The 27099-nt window shown below is 35.9% G+C and overlaps 1 protein-coding gene across 1 annotated transcript in view; it reads left to right on the top strand.

Annotated features, from left to right (window-relative positions):
* LOC137620812 (fibroin heavy chain-like) overlaps positions 1-18243 on the top strand; it is a 76432-nt gene extending 58189 nt beyond the window's left edge. Inside the window, exons 10-12 of the mRNA XM_068351261.1 lie at positions 15230-15634; positions 15896-17571; positions 17749-18243. Coding sequence (XP_068207362.1) covers positions 15230-15634; positions 15896-17571; positions 17749-18243 — 2576 coding nt within the window. The remainder of the gene's footprint in view (positions 1-15229; positions 15635-15895; positions 17572-17748) is intronic.
* The last annotated feature ends 8856 nt before the right edge of the window (positions 18244-27099 follow it).

Genomic DNA, 27099 nt, shown 5'->3' on the forward strand with positions numbered 1-27099 from the left:
ATATATATATATATATATATATATATATATATATATATATGCATACACAAACACACACGTTTATATATATGTATATAATATATACAGTATATATATATATAAATATATATGTATGTATACATATATATATATATATATATATATATATATATATATATATATATATATATATATCAAGAACTACTATTACACACACACACACACACACATATATATATATATATATATATATATATATATATATATATATATATATATATATAATTATATATACACATATATATACCCCGTATATATATTATAGCTTTGCCACTAATACGCATGGCTCTAGTTCTATTGTAACGTTACTGTCGCTCAAAAATGTTTCATGTTGATTTTACTCACAAAACTCTCAATTCTTACAACTCAAAATAGCAGTTGAATTATAGACGAGTGCAAATTGAAGGCAACAATACTTGAAAATCTTAACTTTCATATGTTGGTTATACTCTTCTTTGTTCACTTGACAGGATAGATTACATGAATATGGGACATATGGGAGACCATACACTTGTTGTGTGAAAAAAGAGGGAAACCCACATAGCTGCAGTGCGAAGTAAAGGTCTAGAGGTCTGAAAACATTATGGAAGAAAGCAGGAACGGAGATAAATTTGAAGGCTAAAAAGTGAATCCGGTTAGAGGCCGAAAAGACGCTGTAAAGTCATTAAGTTATGACTAAACTTCACCACTTGAGGTGCACTGATGGCACTAACCCCCTGCAGCAGAAAATGTTATTTACAATCTTTTCCAAACATATCAACAAATATACATATGAAAAAAAATAGTACATTTAAATTCAGAACACTAAAATAAATAGCTCCCGGGAGATCGTGAAATCTAAATGCAATAATAAAATATATTCTATCCTATGCAGTCAAAATTGAAAGGCGAGTGAAATGCGGACATGATATAAGCCACATTATGAATTGAAAGAATATTGATACATTACAGAAAAAAAAAAATCCCTTAAAAGTACAAACTTGACAAATTCTAATTTATGTCTTAAAATACAGAAGACACTTAATAACGCCAGTTAGATAAATATTAGTACATTAAAGAAAAAAAACGTAAGTCAATTAATAAAAAATTGTTTACTAATTTATTTATAAATAGAAAGCCATCAGCTTATGAAGAGCTACTATATGAAAAGACAACGAAAAATAAGCCAGAAAATAACACTTTCTAGTAAAATAAATCATTAAAAGCATTGAAAAAAATTGTCATATGACTAAAATTATAACCCACCTAAATACACATATTTTGTAAATATCGCTTTAAGACTGAAAAGAAAGCAACTTTTCTTATAGCAATGAATGACTAAAAAAAAGGATCAACTGACCTACTTGATATATACTGACTTATAACTAAAAAATATAAGCTACTTTATAGCACTTTTTTAAAAACCACTAAATAGCTCTTTCGAGACAAATATCAATATACTCTATGGGTAAAAACACAGTTCCTTAAAAAAGTACATTGAAATATGACTTAAAAAAATAAATCCTTAAATACCACCTACTTACAACATACTGAAATTAACAAAAAATGATAGAGTTAAGAACACACACATGTACCCTTATATAAGGCCAATGTCGTAGCAAAGCATTATATATGATAGCAATATGTAGACCCCCGGGTGAGAATTTGTTTACCCTTGTTACGCTCGACAGAGCATCACACCTGCACCGGGTAAGAATAAGACTTGCAAGAGGGCGAGTTTTCGTCGGAATATTTGGTTACTTTCATCTGTTCGGTCACACTTTAGGAAACGGACAGCTACACGCGTGGTTGGGTTTGGTGTCTGCTTTCTCTTGATTGGTCGTTCGATTGTAATTGAAATCTGGATTTTTTTTTTTCCTATAATATCAAATAAACGTTTGCCATTACAATATCAGTATACACAATTATAGTTCCCCATTAAAATGATGTACAATCACTTTACTAACACGAAATCGCTTGCAGGCGTATAAGTCAAACGTTTACCGCGTCTAATTGATACAGTCACAGTAATTACTTCTTCATAAATCTTCACACTCAACAATTACTGAACTCTGTTCTCTGTCCACAATGCCAATGTGAACATACTTCTACTACTTGTGCCTAATTCGTGTCCCTGCAATATATATAATTTTTCAAAAGGAACAAGTTTCGCACTGCCACTTGAATCAGCACTCAATTAAGCCGACAACTCTCTTCCCAATTTAGCGACTAATTCCAGATATGTAACTACATGTAAAGACATCCCTCTTGGCCACAATACACAGGCTCTTTTCGCCAACGGCATGCTTCAAGCCAGGCATCTATTTCCACTTCTGCGTGTAAATGGGGGAGGGGGAGGGTCGTTCCATAAATCAGATCAAACGATGCCAGCAAGAATATGTTTTTGCAATTCCTACGGGCCTTTGCATAGATTACCTTCTTGAGGTTATGTTGCATTTTCTTGTTTTCGTCCTGTATATTTCCATTAAGTCTCGTTGCACTTATCTTTACGGTCATGTCGAGTGTTCAGGCGTTTATGCATTTCTTACATCATGTAAAGCAAGATTTTCTCTGTCCTTTGAGACCAACCAGTCCTATTACGTCTAATAAACTGAAAGCACATATACATTTTCGTTCATGGATATGTAAATAAGAACATCTCTAGTAACAATATACGTAAAATTATTCCTCCCATTTTATGTCAGGGATTTTCTTCAATCTTTCAGGCCAGCTAATGCTTCCCGTCCCTGCTTCTATACCGCCAAATTGATCGTTCGGATACTTATATGACATTCCATACTTTCGCTCAACTTCAGTCTCATCGTCTCATGCCTTGTGAATACACATAAGCCCTAATCTTATTGCTTTTTAACACATTCCCTACATAATTTGTCCTTCTGTTTAATACATACTCATTTTCATCTTTATATCTGGTTTAATCTTGTCTTTTGAATATATAGGAATTCTATTCCGTTAAAACTGGTACGGAGAAATATTGACCTTTCAAGATGTTCCATTGCAACGAATGATCATCACGAATATCTTATACGTATTAACGAAAATGAGCGACTCAGCTACCTGGTAAGGTGAAAATTTGAAAATACAAATTCCGTCGTCTCCATCAAAAACATAACAAGGAAACAAAAATTCACCGCTCACTTGACATCTTCAGTTTGCCTTAATATCACATTAGTGCCTGGAATATTTTCACCACATCGGACGAACAAGCCATCTTTTTATTATTTTTTTTTTCTCTTCTAAGATAGAAATTTCAGGAAGTGGGAAGACCTTCACGCTTTGCTTTTCAACATGTAATTAAATATGACCATACCTTATTAAAACGTGCAAGTCTGTAGCGAAGAAGGAAACTCACACGAACTATATTAAGTACGTTCACCATTGAACCTTCATATTGAAGTTTCTTTTTCATTATCATAAGAAACAACAAATAAACTCGTGATTCAATTAGCTGAAAATAACCATCTTCGAATCAAAAGCTAACGTGCCTTTAAAGGTAGTTCCATGAAGTAAGATAGTCATTTGCAGATCACGGGATTAATATGATTATCATAATATTTTAGATATAGTTATCATTCATGATAATATTACCATATCAATTATCATGTTCCAGGGATAACTTTCATACAGGTAGATGAGTTACCGGTAATGCAATTGCAATTATTGTAAATACAACGAGGCCATTTGCCCAAAATATTTGAAATGCTCAAGTCTTCGGATACTGCAACTATATTATCAAAACAAAATACATATATAATAGAATATAATATTGATAAAAACACCCATTTCGTATTGCTTGTCTGAACAAATGAAATAAGGATCATCCTAAATTTCCTATCAAATTATAGGATCAAGCACATAGAAATAAAAGAAAGAGTCTGGGGTTAAACGACCGATTGACTCTTCTCTGTTTATACCTTGGTATCATTTACCGATTTACTTACTCTGTCTATATCTTTGCATCATTGAAAGATTAACTCACTCTGTCTATATTGAAACTGACCGATTGACTTACTCTGTCTATATTTTTGCATCATTGAAAGATTAACTCACTCTGTCTATATTGAAACTGACCGATTGACTTACTCTGTCTATATCTTTGCAGCATTGAAAGATTAACTCACTCTGTCTATATTGAAACTGACCGATTGACTTACTCTGTCTATATCTTTGCAGCACTGAAAGATTAACTCACTCTGTCTATATTGAAACTGACCGATTGACTTACTCTGTCTATATCTTTGCAGCATTGAAAGATTAACACACACTGTCTATATCGAAACTGACCGATTGACTTACTCTGTCTATATCTTGGTACCATTACAGCCTTAAAATATAATAAAAGTAATTCCAGCATCGTTGCACCGTAAATACAGATACAATAACAATGAACTAAAAATATAGGAGTTAACGGTTCTGATCCGGAATAGAAAACTGATGATTGTAAAAATAGCAACAATAATCAACCATTGTCAGTATTCTAAACAGGACCCAGGGAGAACTTTCCTGCATATTCATCTACTTCCGTATTTTTCGTTCTAAATCGAGCAAACTGAATCTACCTTCGATAAATATTTGGAAGTTAATAAAAAAAAAAAAAAATACGGGCATCTCATTTCCATTAGTATTATTCACGACTATTTTGATTGCTGGCTTCTGTGAGATGTTTTCAAGGACCTCTGCCAGACATTGTGATCACGGAATACAAATTTAGGCTTCCGTGAAGATTTTTTTTTTTTTTTTTTTTTTTTTTATTGTTGATGGCATCACGTTCAAAATTTTTATTCTTCAATACCGAAACACCGTGATAAACTTGAAAGGATGGTTTCTCTCACAATTAATATTGATTAAATAGAGAAGTTTAATATATATATATATATATATATATATATATATATATATATATATATATATATATATATATATATATATATATATAATATAAATTTTGAACATTTATACGTGTTTTTCATATTCAAATAAGCCATATATTTTAATACATTAATGTCTGGATTCTCTTATCGACCTCGGGAACCGAGTCCTAAGACGGAACCACTCAAAGACAATAGCTTCCAACCGGCCCGGAATCAAACCCTGGTTCAGGAAACTTGTATAATAGTGACAGAGAACTTAGCCAAATTTCTTGGACCAGGATTCGATTCCCGGCCGGTCAGAAGGTATTGTCTTTGAGTGGTTCCGCCTTGGGACTGATCCCGAGGTCGATAAGAGAATCCAGGCATTAATAAGTTAAAATATATGGCTTATTTGAAAATAAATATTTAAGTGTATATATACTGTATATATATATATATATATATATATATATATATATATATATATATATATATATATATATATATATATATAATATTTGATATGTATATCTTTTCAACATTGAGTTGCAAACATAATCACCCTTCGGGTGTATGACCCTTTAGCACATTCATTCAAATCAATATAAATAATTGTTTTGTGATGACATTTAAATACTCTACACTAGCTCACTGGAGAGAGAGAGAGAGAGAGAGAGAGAGAGAGAGAGAGAGAGAGAGAGAGAGAGAGAGAGAGAGAGAGTAACATAATTATGTGCATCCAAACATTTATTAATACAGCAGCATATAACTGACATCATGCAGTTTATCAAATTACAATGGCGACGATCTAATATGAATCCTGAACTCGATATTTTTAAGTTGTCTCTAAATCTACAATACTAAATGACAAAAAGTCTTATAAAATTCAACATCTAAAACGCAAAATGGAACATTTTTTTTCACTATCTGTTGATATAGTGGATATTATAAGTGCCAGAAGTTTACAATTTACTAAATTTAACACTTATGCAAATGAACTAAATGTGACAATGACGTTACACCCTGTATATACAACTAATTTGTTTATTCCTGATTTTCTGCGAAAGTCCTTTAGTCGCCTTACACTAAAGTCCCATAATCTAAGAATTGTGACAGATAGCTAGAGGCGCATACCCCGTGAAGCACCTGTTTGGCGGTGTAACAATACTATAGTCTTTTTCTTTTAGCGATGCATATGTGCACCGACTCGCGGCGGTGCCCTTTTAGTTCGGAAAACTTTCCTGATCGCTGATTGGTTAGAATTATCTTGTCCAACCAATCAGCGATCCGGAAACTTTTCCGAGCTAAAAGGGCACCGCTGCGAGTCGGTGCAAATATGCATCGCTAAAAGAAATGGACTATAGTTTCCAAAATGAACGACATGTTTTAGTAGAATGCGACCTGACTAATGATATTAGATTAAGGTACACTATGTTAGATTTCAGAGACATCAGCAGCTTGCTTGGTGATAACACTCATATATATCCATTATATAAATAAGTCCATGAAGTATTAAGATTCTATTAATGAACAGGATTATACCAGGGTCTTAAGATTTTAATCACATTATACTAAAAGAAATTTAGTTGTAATGCAATTAGCCTATATTTAATTTCATTTATAATTTTGAATAGACATTTTGTCTTTGTCATTTCCGGGAGGAGTTAGATCAAATTACGAATGTAAGATTTTATGCAAGGTTTTCTATTGCATAATTTTTACATGACTTAAGATGTGTCATGTTTCTAAATGAAACATATAATTAATATAATTATTCAAATGAATTAAATATTGTATTATAGAATGGTTAGCTTTTGAATATCAGCTGTATGTTGGACAAAATATCTTTATATTAATCTCATGTACCAATGTACGATTTGTATGTTATTTTGTCAATAAAATCTAAAAACAAAATTACAATCTTATCCATGTGTACGTCATCTTCACATGCTTGTTCTTGCTATTATTGACACTATCATAAACACCCCCTAAGTAATTTTTTTCATCATCAGGAGATATAAATCGAAAAATAATGTGCAAAGGATCAATCTATTGTTAACTTATAAATGGATAACCATCTGACATGCCAGAGTGGCTATATAACTCTAAGTTAATCACCACAAGAAAATTCAATGGTACCTGATATTCTTTCTTAACAAGTCTTAATAAAATCATGCAAAAAAGGAGAGAAAAGAAAACAGAATAAATTAACACTAAATCAATATTACATCCATATTAATAGCTATTAATGCATAATTCATATACATAAGCGTATAATAAAATAAAGATATTATATATATATATATATATATATATATATATAAAATTTATATATATATATATATATATATATATGTATATAATATACATAAATATATATATATATATATATATATATATATATATATATATATATATTATATATATATATATATATATATATATATATATACATATATATATATATATATATATATATATATATATATATATATATATATAAACGCAATAAATGAACATAAAATCAGCTATTACGAAAAAATATGACTGAGAGCACTTCAAAACAGTATTCAATCCCACGATATTGAATGGCCATTGTAAAGTATAAGGGTAAAAAACATCATTTGGTCACTACCGACATAAGGTAATTAAGTAAATGCGTAAAATAGTTCAGCAGCTATAAAATAGCAGTACTGATCCTCCAGACAACTAAAAACCTAACCGAAAGGACCCTAACTACAATACGTGAAATAATCTCCTCGGATTCGATATCCATCTGTTGGTGCTTTCAACTTTCAATCCAGAGACTTGAGCTTCAGTGGTGACTTATATTGATATCAGAACGGAGTACGTCACACGATTCCTTTTATTAATCCATTAGAATGAGATAGATATATAATTCTTAACTAAAGTATAAAGGCCAAACAATCATTTGTGGTTAATACATTTACCTTCATAACATCTAACAAAATAAATTGGTCAAAGCTAATACGTGCGCACACTCATATATACAGTATATACATACATACATACAAACATACATACATACACACATAGATACATATATACATACATACATATAGGCTATATATATATATACATACACACACACACACACATATATATATATATATATATATATATATATATATATAAATATATATATATATATATATATGTATGTATAATATATATATATATATATATATATATATATATATATATATATATATATATATATATATATATATATATATATATATATATATATTACCATAGCTCACATTTAGGTTTTCTTTATACATAAACAAACTCACATACACGCACACACATTATATATACATCATATATATATATATATATATATATATATATATATATATATATATATATATATATATATATACATAGGTATAGGTATATATATATATATATATATATATATATATATATATATATACATAGGTATATATATATATATATATATATATATATATATATATATATATATATATATATATATATATATATATTCCTTTTACCAACGGTATATACAACACGCACTTACTACACAGTACATGCATTTGCGTTGAAATACGACGAATTCCAACTTTCCAGTCATCATTACGAAGCGAATGATAAAAATGTATATCATTATTCTCATGTGCACGAAGAACTGGTTTAAAATTACATTCGTAACTATAGACTTTTCCATTTTTTTCCTAAAATATACAAGCTGAACTTAGCAGTTACTCTGTACATTTAAGCATATAAATCATGTTCCTATTTGAAAACTTTTCAGTAGGACACGATTCCAATCCGAAAACTTAACACTTAGCACTCTCGTTCAACGCCTGTTCCATTGGGAATTAACTGTACCCGAATACAATTTTTTCGCAATCTGGTTCATAAGCAAAATTTGTGATTATCATAAAGTTTTATCAAATCACAGCTAGTCTCAAAATCTTGAAAACAAAGATCAGCCCTTTTGATGCATCCTTCATGTTATTCACTTTCTGATTGCAAAACTTAATTTCCTTATAGGTTTCATTAATCATTTGATCCACTTAGTTTGAAAGGGAAATCACTGATATGGTATCTCTTTTTACTTTGTTTCATCACAACAAAAACTGTATAAGATCTGCATAAAAAATTGCTTATACCCAGTTGTACTTTGAACACTTCTCCTTCTCCTTACCTCTTTATTTCGCAATTCGTTTTGGGAAAAGAACCTTCATGGCTTCAATTTCAACTGAGCAAATTTACTTGCTCACAAATGTTATAAAAAATAATGGTTCACATAGCTTCGATCATGATGTTTATATGGAAGTTTTTAATATCGGATGCAAAGCTGTCATTGTAAGTCTAATCAAGAATTTAAGTTTCCAGTTGCTTGTTCATTAAGATAGGATTAAGATAAAAAGGTTTATCTGCATGAGGGGGGGGGGTGTCAGAGGATTTATATATGACTCCATAATGCTTTATATCTGGCCGTAATTAACCCGTTACTGCTCGTAAAGTTTAAATTAACTTTTACCAAGTTATCACATGCTGTGTTTAAAAATTCACGCCAAAATATGTGTATATATATATATATATATATATATATATATATATATATATATATATATATATATATATATATATATATATATATATATATATATATATACATACATATATATATACATATATATATATATATAAATATGTATATATATATATATATAAATATATATACATATATATATATATATATATATATATATATATATATATATATATATATATAATATATAATGAGATTCGCAAGTTTAGATCGTAACGTGCATAGTATAACTCGAGTTACAGGTAGGAACATTAAATAAAGACACGTTTGAAGTTAATATCAATAAAACAAGAAGACAGTGGTAACCATAAGGCAATATTGAAGCATGATCTGAGTAATTGATTATATGAAAAGTTCCCAGTTTTATATCTACAGTATTAAAAAAAAAAAGCTTATGCGGCAAGCTCCATTTCCACCCCAACCCAAGGTATGAAAAAAAAAAAAAAAAAAAAAAAAAACACTACATATATCTGAATAAGAACCATATAAATCGATAAAGTTGCCCAAACATTTAATACTACGATTATTTTTTTGCAGTATTGCTATCAATATTTCCATTTAGACAACAGCTCTGGCTATTTCAAATAAACAAACTCAGCTCCAAAAGGCACTAGAAGAGTTGGAAGACCCAGACCTACATGGCTGAGGACTATGAAGCGTGAAGTAGGAGATGACGAATGGAGACATATTGATTTAAAAGCTCTAGATAGAGACGACTGGCAAAATCTAACTGAGGCCCTTTGCGTCAATAGGCGTAGGAGGAGATGCTGCTTACATTACAACGACCATTACCGTCATCATTATCACCACATTGTTTCATAATAAAAGGCGGTTTAAATTCCTTCAAAACGACTTAAGATTAAGCTCTTTCTTGTTACTTGCTGCTGCTACGTGCGAAGAGTACTTGGATATCGTGATTATCACAATCCATCTTGAACTGGAACTAGAATGAACTAGATATTTCCAGACCTGGCGTTTAACTTGCTTTCTGATCATTAAATTTCTTATATTTGATTTAAGAAATTGTATCTTCATTATTTTAAATTCAATACAAGTCCCCTATATAACAAAGAGCAAGTATCTGGCTATATATAAATATATATTTCTTTCCGGTCCCACTTAGTGGGATTGTCATCTGTATGGTGAGAAGGGCAGTAAAGAAAGGGAGAGGGGTGGGAAAGCGTTAAATATGGGTGCATAACAAAATATTTAGCTGTTACTTTTGACGGGTCGCGTGCACTAGTCTATGAACGCGTGTGTGTGTATATATGAGACAGATGTGGAAGGCCAATAGGCACTCTTTCAACATAAAAATAAGTGTAACTTGCTATGTGATAATGTAATTTATTTAACCGATATAACAAATGTATTATCATCAGTTTTGAATTCAACACATGTATACATTTTTCTTGAAATAAAAATATGGAGCTGGTCACATAACAATGACGTGGAATGATGAGCCAAACCCCCATTATGAAAGGCCCCAAAATAAAAGTTCAAATTGTATGAGATAATTTATAGAATAATGTTTAATGAAGATGCATTCCCCCTAAAATATCGTGATAATAGAGTACTTTGCTATGTGATACTATTTTGTCAACTGACATCAAGAAACATTGCATTGACATACCTAGAAAATTTGAGGAATTTACATTTTCCTTAAAATATTTCACAAACGAATGGCGTTGAATGAGGATGCAGATTCGCTCCAAACCCAAAATAAAATTCCGTGATAGAAGACAAGGCACGAGAGGTCAAAAGGGAGGAGCCAAAGGCAGCTAAAATGTATAAAGTCTGCCTTGTGGCACCACGCAGGGCATCAACGAACGAGATATTCCTAAGGCTACTCATCTGCCAAGGTGGCCTCTTCCAACATGAAGTTTCTTCTTTTAGGTACGAAATATTTTAAGTTGCTGCTAGGGCTTGCCCCCCCCCCCTCTCTCTCTCTCTCTCTCTCTCTCTCTCTCTCTCTCTCTCTCTCTCTCTCTCTCTCTCTCTCTCTCTCTCTTTGTTAATGAGTATCAGTGTTTTTTGGGGTTAATGAGGTTTCAAGGAACGCAACCAGGAACAAATAAAAAGAATATTTGTTTAAAAATAATTTTGTAAATAAATAAGAATATAAATAGGACGAAAAAAACAGACAAAAAACATGATTTTAGGTTAAATGTAGTTTTCAATTAATTTTGTGTGTATGTGTGTGTGGGGGGGGGGGTTATGATGTGGTACAAAAGATACAAGCAAGTACATATCCAATACATACATCTATTTCCTAAAACGGGTCACTACGGGGGTCAGGGTTTTGCAACTTTCTATACTGGATAAAAAAAAAATCGTGTCTTACAATACCGAATAAAACTTCGTGAATGAAATAAAAACAATAGATCATGCAAGGCACTTTGATATATTGAAAAATATATTAACATAAGTCTTGAGTAACTCGCCTTTCAAAATTAAAATAAAATTTCTTATCCCTGATCTAGACATTAATCTCTGGCACCGTCGTTCAATTAGTTCGTTATGCAAGATGCTTTCTATAATTCAGACCATCCTTTACATTCAGATCTTCCCGGACAGTACCATCCTGTTCGTAACACCAGGTATGCAGTTAATACTAATAGACATGCCTTCTCAATCATGAAGCTCAATACTACACAATATTCTAGGAGTTTTATTCCAGCTATGACCAAGTTGTGAAATAATCTTCCTAATCGGGTAGTTGAATCGATGGAATTTCAAAAGTTCAAATTTGTAGCAAATGTTTTTATGTTGAAAAGGCTGACATACTGTAAGTATCTTTTTATAGCTTATAGCCTATATGAAAGATATGTTTTAATGCTGTTTCAGTTCTTAAGATAATTTGTTTTAATTGTTTATTACTTCTCATATAGTTAATTTATTTCCATTCCTCACTGGGCTATTTTCCCTGTTCGACCACTAAGGCATATAGCATCCTGCTTTTCCAACTAGGGTTGTAGCTTGTCTACTACTAGTACTACTAGTAGTAGTAGTAGTAGTAGTAGTAGTAGTAGTAGTAGTAGTAGTAATAACACGGACAACATGAGTATTTTGTTAGATATCCTATTCTATTAACTTTAATCTGTATGAATGTTCACACTTTCTAACTAAATTGTAATGACTGGATAGAGTAATGAATGAATGTAGGCTGTTTTATAAAATTTTGTAAAAAGCATCAATTACTGGTGGTACAGTACATTACTACTAATGAATGAATACACACACACACACACACACACACACACACACACACACACACACATATATATATATATATATATATATATATATATATATATATATATATATATATATATATATATATATATATATATATATATACTCATTTGTTGAGAAAATAACCAAGTCAGTTTAGTGTAAACAAATTAAAGCTTTAAATATTCCCAAACTAAATCAAAGCTGATGATTTTTCATTTAAAAAAAAATGGCAATGGGAGAAATAGTCTATCGTAGGACTCAAGATATTCAATTCTTTCTCAACCTTTGGATTTGTGAAATCAAGAAATTAGTTAGGATGCAATATATTTCTGTATGAGTAAATTCTAATAATAGTATTACGGTGTTCATTGACTTTATGCACTAATTTGTGGGAGTTAATTATTTTAAAAGAGTAAGAAAAATTCACGTCACACGTCACAGATACTGAGGACTAAAAATTTTCAATAAAATTTTTGTGTAATGTCTCCTTCAGGTTGGAAAATTAGCTATGAATGTTACTGCAAATAAAACTCATATGAGTATATATCTCTATTAGGTCATAGTAACACCAGTGAGTGTACACACAATCATTATATATATATATATATATATATATATATATATATATATATATATATATATATATATATATATATATATACATAAATACATATATATATATATATATATATATATATATATATATATATATACATAAATACATATATATATATATATATATATATATATATATATATATATATATATATATATATATATATATATATATATATATAAGTATATATATATAGATGCAGGGTGTTCATAAGGTCTCTATATAATCTAAAAATCCTATTACATGAGCCATTGATGAGAGATCTTAATCAGATTTGTTTTGTGTATTCAACATTTATCAGTTCTTAATCACATTGCATTTGTGTTAACCTGTTTATGAAATAGGTGCTTATATTAATTCCTATAAAATGGCTATTCCTTACGAAAGGACATTGTGTGACAGGCTTTATTCAAACAAGATTGTATACATAAACTCGGTGAACCTACAGAACCTAGTATGAAAAATTTGAGCTTGGCACTAGAAATTTATGGATATAGAAAGTGTTGGATAAAGAGTGAAGTGGACGACCAAAAACATCTGAAGAAAACATTGATCATGTAAGACAAGTTTTTAATCACTCTCCTACAAATTCCATCTGTACTCCTGCCAGCACTTACAGCTACCACGATCAACAGTTCCTAAAGTCTTAATCAAGAACTTACGATTGTAAGCTTACACGATGCAACTCATACAGGCACACGAGCCAAATTTCTAACCAAGAAGAAAAGAATTTGCAGTTAACATACTGAAACGAATTTTTGATATTCTAGTGATAAGGCAACCACCTTCATGTTTCAGGGGAACTGAACACATAATTGTGACTAGGGAAATAATGAGATAGTTTAAAGGTTAATGTATAGCGTGGGAGTATGTGCAATGATATCATTGGTTCACTTTTCTTCAATGAGACACAAATCATTACACACCTTGACTTTTTTATCTAATATTTGTCACCACAACTAGATGACCACCAAGCAACTATCATTTTCCAGCAAGATAGTGTAACCATCTCATTGGGTTACTGCATGTTTGAGGGTTCCTAAATAAAACATTTCCAGAGGCGGATTGGTAGGGGTGTCCCAACTCCCTGATCACCTTGTTCACCAGATTTCACTGTCCTGGACATCTTTTAATGAGATTATGTTTAAGATATTATGTACGGAACAAAGATATAGGCCATCACTGATCTCAAGCAAAAGATCACTGATGTCATTGCCACCATTGACGAAGCCACTCAACTGGGAACACTGCAAGAAAATGAGTACCGTCTTGATGTGCTTCGTACATATTAATGGGGCCAATATAGTGTGTATTGAATGAGGTAAAAATACTTCAGTATCTACTCCTCCATTTGTAAAAGATTTAAACATATTTATCAGTTAACTTGCTTTTGTAACATATTTTCTTAATTGTAAAGAAATTTTACGGACACCCTCTATACATACATAAACTAAATACATTTATACATGTATATATATATATATATATATATATATATATATATATATATATATATATATATATATATATACACACACACACACACACACACATATATATATATATATATATATATATATATATATATATATATATATATATATATGTGTGTGTGTGTGTGTATATATATATATATATATATATATATATATATACACACACATATATATATATATATATATATATATATATATATATATATATATATATATATATATATATATATATATATATGCCAAGTTGATATGAATCTATATGCATGCTTTTAAAAGGGAGTTACTTTTATTCTTTAAAAATCCATGCCTTTCTTTTCAGTTTTGGCTAGCGTTGCCGCAGCTGATAAACTACCGCCCACCAGTTATGGCTCCCCAACGAGAGGACCACTTGGAGGTAATGGCAACAGTTATGGATATGGAGTCGATGCAGCAATTGCTGCTCTTACTGAAAGCATACCTGGAGGTGGAATCCCTGGAGAAGATTACCCAATTCTAGCCTCTGTCCCTGACACTGGTTTCTCATGTGATGACCAAAGTGTCCCTGGTTATTACGCCGACACGGCCGATGAGGCTGGCTGCCAGGTCTTTCACATTTGCCAGGATCGTCCTAATGGACGCCGCCAGAAAGATTCCTTCCTCTGCCCTAATGGAACTGTCTTCAACCAGCAATATCTGGTGTGCGACTGGTGGTTCAACTTTGACTGCTCGACGGCCGAAGACTTTTACTCCGTTAATGAACTTATTGGAATTGACCTAACTGGATATGGTAATGGCAAGGAAAATAACAATGGTTATGGTAATAATGGTAATGGAAATGAATTTGGTTCTAAGAAAAATGGACGCACAAATGGCAATGATGCCTCCAGCAATTATGGATCTAACAGCAATGGTCCAAGTAAGGCAAACGGTGCCTCTGATGGTTATAGTTCTATTGACAATAGCGCCAATAGAAATGGTGCACCCACTGGCTATGGATTGAATGGCAACAGTGCTTCTAATGGTTTTGGATCTAATGGCAGTGGTGCAAAGAATAGTAATGGTGCCTCTAGAGGACAAAAGAATGGTAATGGGGCTTCCAGTGGCTATGGAATAAATGGAAATGGCGCAAACAATGCCAATGGAGCCAGCAATGGCCCAAAGAATGGTAATGGAGCTTCTAGCGGTTATGGATCAAATGGAAATGGAGCTTCTAATGGCCAAAAGAATGGCAATGGGGCTTCCAGTGGTTATGGATCAAACGGAAATGGGGCTTCTAATGGTCAAAAGAATGGCAATGGGGCTTCCAGTGTTTATGGATCAAATGGAAATGGAGCCTCTAATGGCCAAAAGAATGGCAATGGGGCTTCCAGTGGTTATGGGTCAAATGGAAATGGAGCCTCTAATGGTCAAAAGAATGGCAATGGGGCTTCCAGTGGTTATGGATCAAATGGAAATGGAGCCTCTAATGGCTCAAAGAATGGTAATGGGGCTTCCAGTGGTTATGGATCAAATGGAAATGGAGCCTCTAATGGCTCAAAGAATGGCAATGGGGCTTCCAGTGGTTATGGATCAAACGGAAATGGCGCTTCTAATGGTCAAAAGAATGGCAATGGGGCTTCCAGTGGTTATGGATCAAATGGAAATGGAGCCTCTAATGGCCAAAAGAATGGCAATGGGGCTTCCAGTGGTTATGGATCAAATGGAAATGGAGCTTCTAATGGCCAAAAGAATGGCAATGGGGCTTCCAGTGGTTATGGATCAAACGGAAATGGGGTTTCTAATGGTCAAAAGAATGGCAATGGGGCTTCCAGTGGTTATGGATCAAATGGAAATGGAGCCTCTAATGGTCAAAAGAATGGTAATGGGGCTCCCAGTGGTTATGGATCAAATGGAAATGGAGCCTCTAATGGCCAAAAGAATGGCAATGGGGCTTCCAGTGGTTATGGATCAAACGGAAATGGGGCTTCTAATGGTCAAAAGAATGGCAATGGGGCTTCCAGTGGTTATGGATCAAACGGAAATGGGGCTTCTAATGGCCAAAAGAATGGCAATGGGGCTTCCAGTGGTTATGGATCAAACGGAAATGGAGCCTCTAATGGCCAAAAGAATGGCAATGGGGCTTCCAGTGGTTATGGATCAAACGGAAATGGAGCCTCTAATGGCCAAAAGAATGGCAATGGGGCTTCCAGCAGTTATGGATCAAACGGAAATGGAGCCTCTAATGGTCAAAAGAATGGCAATGGGGCTTCCAGTGGTTATGGATCAAACGGAAATGGAGCCTCTAATGGCCAAAAGAATGGCAATGGGGCTTCCAGCAGTTATGGATCAAACGGAAATGGAGCCTCTAATGGTCAAAAGAATGGCAATGGGGCTTCCAGTGGTTATGGATCAAACGGAAATGGAGCCTCTAATGGTCAAAAGAATGGCAATGGGGCTTCCAGTGGTTATGGATCAAACGGAAATGGCGCTTCTAATGGCCAAAAGAATGGCAATGGGGCTTCCAGTGGTTATGGATCAAATGGAAATGGAGCTTCTAATGGCCAAAAGAATGGCAATGGGGCTTCCAGTGGTTATGGATCAAATGGAAATGGAGCTTCTAATGGCCAAAAGAATGGCAATGGGGCTTCCAGTGGTTATGGATCAAACGGAAATGGAGCCTCTAATGGTCAAAAGAATGGCAATGGGGCTTCCAGTGGTTATGGATCAAATGGAAATGGAGCCTCTAATGGTCAAAAGAATGGTAATGGGGCTTCCAGTGGTTATGGATCAAATGGAAATGGAGCCTCTAATGGCCAAAAGAATGGCAATGGGGCTTCCAGTGGTTATGGATCAAACGGAAATGGGGCTTCTAATGGTCAAAAGAATGGCAATGGGGCTTCCAGTGGTTATGGATCAAACGGAAATGGAGCCTCTAATGGCCAAAAGAATGGTAATGGGGCTTCCAGTGGTTATGGATCAAACGGAAATGGAGCCTCTAATGGCCAAAAGAATGGTAATGGGGCTTCCAGTGGTTATGGATCAAACGGAAATGGAGCCTCTAATGGCCAAAAGAATGGCAATGGGGCTTCCAGTGGTTATGGATCAAACGGAAATGGAGCCTCTAATGGTCAAAAGAATGGCAATGGGGCTTCCAGTGGTTATGGACCAAATGGAAATGGAGCTTCTAATGGCCAAAAGAATGGCAATGGTGCTTCCAACAGATTTGAATCAAGCAACGCTGCTTCCAATGTGTATAGCTCTGATGGTGAGCAAAATATCAATGACGCTTTAGAAGCATATAACTTGAATGTAAACACTGCCAATGGTAACAGTGATGGTTATGATTCCAATGAATTTAGCCAGAAAAATATTGGCACTGGGATCTATGACTCCAACAGTTTTCTCCCTCCTACTGAATCGCCTTCCTCTTACATCTCTTAAATAGAAAAAAAATCAAAATTCAAAAAAATGTCACTATCCTTAATCTATTAGCAAAGTGGCCATTCCACACAGATGCCGTGGCAGATATATTTTTGTATAAAATATTTATCAAATACAGCACAGACGATAATTTGTTGTTTCCATAACCTTAAATGTGTTTGTTTGGATACTGGGCATTATTATCATTAAATGGGTCCCTTTTCATTACTACCATTATTATAATTTATGTAATTATTAAGAAATTATAAAAATACACAAGATAAAGTATATAAAATTTCAGGTAAAATACCTTAAATAAGTGTCAAATTTATATATATATATATATATATATATATATATATATATATATATATATATATATATATATATATATAACATTTGAAAAATACTAGCGATTAATTGTTCCACAGTTTTACAGTAAAATAAATTAAATAACTCTGGTATTAGCCGATGTGACATTAGGTCGGAGGTAAAAGCTATGCAAAACCAGTAACATGGAGTTACTCTAGAGCAGGCACTATAAGTGATAGTGGAATTTCCCGGTTGAAATTATGAATAAGGAAGACGTCCCAACAGAATTTCCTTAAACAATGGGCTAAATCCTAATCACTGCACAATTGTTGGTAAACCAATTACGTAGAACAGATACAAATCTTTTGATGTTATATACATCAGGGGAGCAAAAAATAGTCAAATAATGGTTAAATGAACATTCTGAGACGTGTCAATATTATCACCAGTGGATACAAAAGACTTAACGGTACATAAAATACCAAGTTTCTTGGGAACAATAGTTATGCTTTCAAGTGCTGTGAAAAAGCTTTTAAAAATTTGTGATTTGTTCATACAGTTACAAACATTCATCCTTTAATAGGAGACTTATCCTTAGGAGGGAGAAAGTCTCTATAACCAACTGGCTGGTTTACTTTCCCTAGAATGTGAAACACTTTGGCGACTCTGGTCAACTTCATAACGATCTAGGCACGAAGATGCTAGGTCACTCCCATGGACTAGCAGATGGTCAAGGAAAACCCTATAATCAAATAAAGGATATGAAGAATGTATGCTCATTATGAAAAATTGGTTGCATATATCTGGCCATCCTCCTCCTCATCTGGGAGGATGGAGGAGATACTTCTAAATCAAAACCTATTAGTTAAAAGTTGCTAAATCCTGTGGCTTACCTGCATCTAGATTCCAATCAAGCAAATAATGGAGTCGCTGCTTCACCCTAAGAAAGGTTTGATACATGATCTGTTGGGTAACTACTACCAAGACCGGGACCCACGGGTATTCGCCCATAGGTAAAGTGTCGAGAATATTGTCCGTTGACACCAGACTCTTATCTACAAGAATTATGCCCCCCGAAAGGTTTTTCCTAAGAGCTACAATAATCAAATGAATAACTTCTTGCGGCCAAATCTGGGATGGTCCTTTTGTCTCCTGACTTGTAGTAGTACAACTAATTGCCCCAGGAAGTTAGAAAAGAACTGAGTTTTAGCATCTCCTTTCTTATTCTTTCTGTTGTACAAATAGTCAGGAGCGTTCATTCCGGATGAAGGCAAGTCACTCACGTTCTTTCTAAGTATCTCTTGAAGGGAAGAAATAAAGGAGAACTTGTTGTGATTGGCTTGGTTCTGGTCCAGAACATGCACCCCTGAACCAAGGTGATGAATACCTTCTATCCTTCCGAAAGACTTGTAACACTGAAAAGTTATGATCTTATGAAGCAAAACTCAGCCACTAAAATAATTTTATTTTGGGGCTATTTCAAGCTAATCTTTTGTTTCTCAACTGTTTTTTTTTAATTTAAAAATTCTAAAGATCTCTGCTTTAGTCGGTAACGGCCCAAAGTCAGGTATTATAGTCGGTGAATCTCTCAACACCGTCAAGGAATCCTCTAAGACATTTGTTGGCGGCTTTGTGCACAGAACAGGACGATTCTATGATAAGGAGCAGGGGAGAATGAGTACTAGCTGAGTACTGGCGTGTGGTAGCGGGCTGGTGTGCAGTAGAGAATCGGCGCGCAGGAGACAATTGCCGCGCAGGAGAGCGCTGGTGCGCAGGTGACTTTTGGCAAGCGGGAGAGCGCTGGCGCGCAGGCGAGTTTTGGCACGCGGGAGAGCACTGGCACGCAGGAGGGTGCTGGAGCGTAGGAGATCGAGGGCACGTAGGCGCAGGGTGCACAGAAGATTGCCAATGCGCAGGAGATCGCAAGCGCACTGTAGTGCGCTGGCGCGTGGGCAACACTGGGCATGTGAGCACAGGTGAACGTGGGCATGTGGGTGCAGGGTGCGCAGGAGAACGTTGGCGCGCAGGCACATGATCTTGCTGCCTTCTATGAGGGCGAGCAGGTAAAACGGCACGCCGAAGCGCTGTAGAGTGCTGACGAGCAGTCTGACAAGCTGCTGGTGAGCGCTGATGTCCTGTAGGTTGGCGAGCTGCATGGCGATGGCGCGCAGCTGCGCACTTTGGTAGAGCTTCAATAGGCTTTACCGGTAACAGGAACGGTGATGGCATGTCGGCAGGTCTGAAGGGTGGATGGTCGATGTGCCCTTTGTAAGGGCGAGTATCCACCGAAGGAGATCGCGAACAATCAGCAGAGAGGTCCAGGACCGAAGTCACAGGAATAGTTGCAGGAGCAGTGACGATCGATGGATGAAGGTCAGATGACAGCAGCGGAGGCTCCTCTGCAGGGTATGGCTGCGATGACGATGAACCAAAGAGGCGCCTCTTCACCGACAGTGAAGGGAGACCTCTAAGGTGAAGTGGAAGGCATGATTTCCGACGAATGCACCCTCTGGGGGCCGCTGGATCAGCAAACTGGCTGTGCGCCGCAGGAGTCCTCTGAAGAGGAGTCTCTATAAGTGAACTTCGCCGAGGGGGAGAAACATTTAGGGAGAGACAGACGTTAGACTTAGTTTCCTCCTCGAAGGATGTTCAGGAACGGGGGAAACTAAGTCGGCAGCAACCGCTGGAGAGTCTGGAGAGGCAGAGGAGTTGGATGACAACACGAGACACCTCTGACTATAACGTCGACGAGGGTCTGAGGATCTAGTTTTGACGGCGAAGATGACTGCTGAACAGGAGCACCAATGCAAATGAACTGTAGCAAAACTTCCTTGGGGGGCGGACCCGTAAGGCCCAAGGAAGACCAAATCTGCAAAAGAGGGGTTAGTGACCAGGCCTCTCCCGGGGGGAGAGGTGGGGCTGCTTTGCTAGGGGAAGCAACATCATCTCTCGAGGGCCAGGGTTGGCCGACATTAACCTGGTTTACGCTACTACTCGACGGTCTATCGTAATAGGCTGAACAAGTAGGAGCTTCAGAGGAGGGTCGGGAGACGGAAGAAGAGATCTGGGGTTCTTCTCCCTTCGATGGAACCTTCCAAGGAGAAATATCCCGCTTAGACTTCTTCTTCCGCCATTGCCCAAACCTGTCCCACTGGGAGGAAGACCACTCTCTACACTCATTACACTTATTTACGCTATCACACCGTTGACCTCTGCATACAGGACAAAGGGTGGGAGGATCAGTTTCCACTGCCGACATAAATGTCCCACAAGGGTGGCCGGAGAGTCCAGCGCCGGTGCGCATGATCGCAAAAATCAATTTCACAAACCCACACTAAGAGAAAAAGAAAAAGCAAAAGTCATTATATGCTGCCAATATTCAGCGAGGATGAAAAGCGGCAATGTCCATTCACCACCTTACCTGAAAGCAAAAGTGGGCTCAATTACAGGTGTGTGAGGGGGGGGGGGCAGTAGCAAGCTACCCTCCCCTATCCCCGTTAACTGGCGGTATGGGTAGTTAACCCTCGTTAAAATTTAATGGCTCATCATTCCAGCTACGCAGAAAGTAATACCCCTATTAAATAGCGTGGTTTGTATTCCAGTTATGGAACAAATATATATATATATATATATATATATATATATATATATATATATATATATATATATATATATATATATATATATATATATATATATATATATATATATATATATATATATACTCACACACACACTCACACACACACATATATATATATATATATATATATATATATATATATATATATATATATATATATATATATATATATATATATATATATATATATATATATATATATATATATTCATATTATATTATATATATATATATATATATATATATATATATATATATATATATATATATATATATACACACACACACACACACACACACATACACACGAGGTATATAAATTCTAAGATTGCATAATTGATAATTACCGTTAAAATACTAGACCGCGGGCATAATGCGCATAGCAAAACATATTCTTCGATGAGATAGTGTTTAATTGCGAGCAAAGCGACTATACGACAGAGAAAAAACCAAAAAATCATTAGCTCAATTAAATAAGAAGGTACAGTATTTGTCAAAGCTTGGTATTTGTGATACAGTACTGTACAATGAACACTGTTACGAATGACTCCATAAGAAATGGAAAAAAATCACGTTTTCTATGCATTCAGAAGTCCTGGTAAACTAAAGCTCCCGTGTTTTGATAGTTTCACTACTATTATTCAGTTTTGATTAAGGTGACTTTTTTTTTTTTATTAATATGACAGATTTTTATGATCATGACCGGCAGAAACATCCAAGTTTAAACAAGTAAATCTAAATATTATACAATTAGACGTACACAGTAAATTCATGGTTTTTTCAAATGTGATTGATGGGAAAATCTAGCACTAGACTATAGCTTTTCAGTTATGGTTGTCGATCTGCCATAAATTTATGAATTTCAAACAGAAAACATTATCAAAAGCATTCAAAACAACTATAATTACACCGAATTCCCCCTTTTTAAAGCTATAAAATGTGTTGTTCGAATGTATAATTTTACCTGTCATTTTACAAACTTTTGTAGACATTTTATCTTATAACATTTATAATTGATTTTGACTGTTATTTTTTCTCAATGGGCACTAATGCCGGTTTACTTTTGGTCTTTTGCATCTGCACTGTTGCTAACTTTGGATGGCAGCCTTTACTTTACCCAGTATTTTGCAAAATTTCACTAGTATTGTATTGCATTTTTTTTCAAATATTAAAAATACGGGACAAAGCCGTCCTGGGGAGGGTCGATACGGGACATTGTGCAAATGTCACAACCATGGGACAATCCCATCAAATACGGGATGTCTGGTCCCCCTGCTAACTAATTATGTCATTTAAACTGGAGTCTGGGAAGAGGTAGGACAGTGGCATAGCCCACACAATAAGGACAAGGTGTCTTAGGTTTAGTTATGTAGGGAACCGTGGTTAGGTCATCATAACCCTGGGTTTGTTTCTCTAGAAAAAAAAAAATTTCAGCCACAATTTCTTGTATTTTAGGTATCATTAAAACGTCACTTTAAAATCAAGGGTTCTGACAGTAAGTCTATCCTCATAAACATTCAAACGCTGGGGTGTATGTATGATAGCAGCCACCCGTACGTATGATGACGGCTGGCTAAGAATACGGCAGTGTAAGGGGATCTCAAGCTTGCATTAGCAACCCCCATTAGGTAAGAAGGTAAGAACAAGGCTTGTAGGTTAGATTAATGGGGGAAATTTAGGTTAGTTAGTGTCCAATTTTTTCGCACGCAGGAGGAACTGGCCGCTGACATACAAAGGCTCCAAAACCCTTAAAAACATGGTAGTTTTACTTACTGTCAGGGAATCATTCGGAACAGAAATTACATTTTCCTGTAGTCAATAATGCGATTTAACCGAATTTGACCTTTATTTCAATCGCAAACAAACTTTCCATACATATGGGCGTGCGATTAGTTGACAGAAACAGACTAGAGACTACAAAGTAAACTAGAATAAACTTGAATGGGAAACTTGTTCAGAACAAGTATTTATGTGAAAACTAGGAGTAATAAGGTAATAACAACAGGTATGAACAGGGTTCAAACTCGACCATGTGCTATGTGGCCATCATCTTAAATGCTGCTGCTTTTTACCTTAGATTACCTTAACATTTTTCCAATTTCCTTGAATTTTAAACTAGTAAACCAAAATTACCTTTAAATTACCTTGAAACCATGAAAATTACCTCAAATTTAAAAGTTTAAACCTTGGGTATGAAGGAAAAATAGTAACATCAAGCTCCGTATATACTGGCAAGCGGTAATGTTGAGCTGCGCATGCTAATATCAATATAACTTTAATAATGAACTACATTCACTAACCAGGTATTAAACTTAAAGTAAAAATAACGGTTTACTTTATAGTTGGGACGTCAAAGGCTGGGGTCTTTCAGTAACTGTTACTGTACCGGGGGTGGCGGATGGTAGAGGCGAAAGTGTTTATTATATCTGGTGTACCATGGTAATTTCTATGAAACTTGCCTGCAGCTTTTAAGTACGGATAACTATAATCATTACACGTTTGTATAGGAAGTTCCAATATAGCACACGAAAGGAGTAGATTACGAACAAAGGCTTAACACATACAATGGTTTCACAGAGAAAAAGGCTTTGGAAGGGACTGATGCGACCACTTAAGGAGATAAGGAAAGGGGGAGGGGAAATATCCCCACCACTGTGGAAAGTTTCCATACATATGGGCATATGATTGGTTAATGGAAACAGAACGGAGTCTACAATGTAAACTTGCATGGGGTTAGAACAAGGTAAAGCGGGAAGGAAAAAGTCTATTCCTTTCAGCCTGAAGGCCAGGGAAAGGCTGAGCGAAAGGCTTCGCTGCCGAGAGCAGAAAAGAGTTTCCTCCCGCCGAAAAGCAATAACTCTTTAACTGCTGGAGAAGAGGCCTCGAGGGAAGAGGTATCTCTCCCACAACCCCAACCACAGAAAACTCTCCACTTCGCCTGGTAGACCCCTGCGGATGATTATCGCAGGTGACGCGACCTTCGCTCCGCGACTGTAGCGGGTTGTCTCTTCTTGAGGAGGCAGTGTAGTGTCTCCAGGCGTGAAGCCGAAGCAAAGCAACGGCTCGTGAAAGATGTTGTAGTGTGGTTGTTTGAGTAGCCTGTGCCGTGGAAGAAGCTCTCCCGGGAGTTCCGTCAGGGGAAGCAGAGGGACCAGAAACCGTTCTGCGTATAGTCACAGCGGAGCTCTCAGGGCCATCGAAAGGTTGACAGAAAACCTGGTCGTGTTGAGACCCATTCTCAACAGACAACGATGGTGGGAAGACGCAGGCGTCAATGTTGTCTCACCGTCACCGGAAAGCATCTTGCCAAAGAGTCTTGGGGTCTGAGACCGGGGGTGGGGGGGGGGGGGGGGGGAAGAACAGCGGAAGCTTGAAGTTCCAGGCTGTCGCGATCAGGCCCCCAGGCCAGGACTTGCTGGTTACTACAGGCCAAAGACCCCCAGGTACTCTCCATCTAAGAGGCTCTGCTCTGGTAGTCAGAAAGAACATTCCTCTGCCCCGGAATGAGCGAGCCGACAGTGGTATTGAGAAGACCTCGGATCATCTCAGTATCTCTACTGCAAGATGCGAAGATATGAAAATGCGTCCCTTGCTGGTTGGAATACGCCAGTACAGTGGAACCTCTACATCCGAACGTATCTACATCCGAATTTTCCAACATCCGAAGTGAAATTCGAGCAAATTTTTGACTCTACACCCGAATTTTATTTCGACACACGAAGTAAGCAATTTTCGTCGTACGGTTGTATCCGAATTTTTCGACACACGAAGTACAATTCGAACACGTTCCGACTCTACACCCGAATGTTTTTTTCGACACCCGAAATAAACAATACTCGTACGCGTAGTCGGTGCTCATAGCGCCTGAAGTGTTTTTTATTTCCGCCGATAGAAGGCAGCACATCGACCTCGGAGGGACACTCAATTAGCGGGTCTTGGGTCAGTCCTCTGTTCTCGTCGGCTTCTTGCGGTTGTGCTCTGTGCGTTCTGCTATTAACTCTGTTTTAATCGTGATTTTTTACGTGCATCCTTTAACGGTAATTTACGTAAAGTATGGGTCCTAAAAGGCTTAGTTTTGCCAGTGGTAGTGGTAGTGGTGAGAAAAGGAAGAAGGAAATGCTTTCTTTAGAAATTAAGCTGGAAATTATTGAAAAACATGAGCGTGGCGTCCGCGTGAGTGAACTTGCTAAACAGTATGGCCGTAATATGTCGACGATCTCGACAATCCTTAAACAGACGGAAGCTATTAAAGCAGTGAAACCTTCTAAGGGGATCACCATAATTTCCAAACGCCGTACCCCTATCATAGAAGAGATGGAACGACTTCTACTAGTGTGGATTAAGGATAGAGATCGTTGGTGGCACCATCACCGAGACCGTCATCTGCGAGAAGGCGCACGCCATCTTTACGGACTTGAAGGAGGAGAGCTCTGGGGGTGATGCTGGGGAGAGTTCAACCGAGCCTTCCTCAGATGATTTCAAGGCATCTCGTGGCTGGTTCGAGAAATATAAGAAACGGTCCTGGATTCATTCAGTTGTTCGCCACGGAGAAGCTGCTAGTGCGGACACAAAGGCTGCAGCTGACTTTGTCAAGAACTTTGAAAAGATCGTGCAGGAAGAAGGCTACGTAGAGCAGCAGGTGTTTAATTGTGATGAAACCGGGCTGTTTTGGAAGAAGATGCCCAGTCGAACCTACATCACTGCCGAAGAGAAGAAATTGCCTGGGCATAAGCCAATGAAGGATCGGTTGACTCTTGCCCTATGTGCCAACGCTAGCGGGGACTTTAAAGTCAAGCCCTTACTGGTTTACCATTCAGAGAACCCTAGGGCCTTTAAAGCACACAACGTCGATAAGGATCAGCTTCATGTTTTCTGGCGATCCAACTCGAAGGCCTGGGTCACTAGGCAATTCTTTGTGCAAT

This window comes from Palaemon carinicauda, chromosome 27 (assembly GCF_036898095.1).
Source record: "Palaemon carinicauda isolate YSFRI2023 chromosome 27, ASM3689809v2, whole genome shotgun sequence".
NCBI lineage: Eukaryota > Metazoa > Arthropoda > Malacostraca > Decapoda > Palaemonidae > Palaemon > Palaemon carinicauda.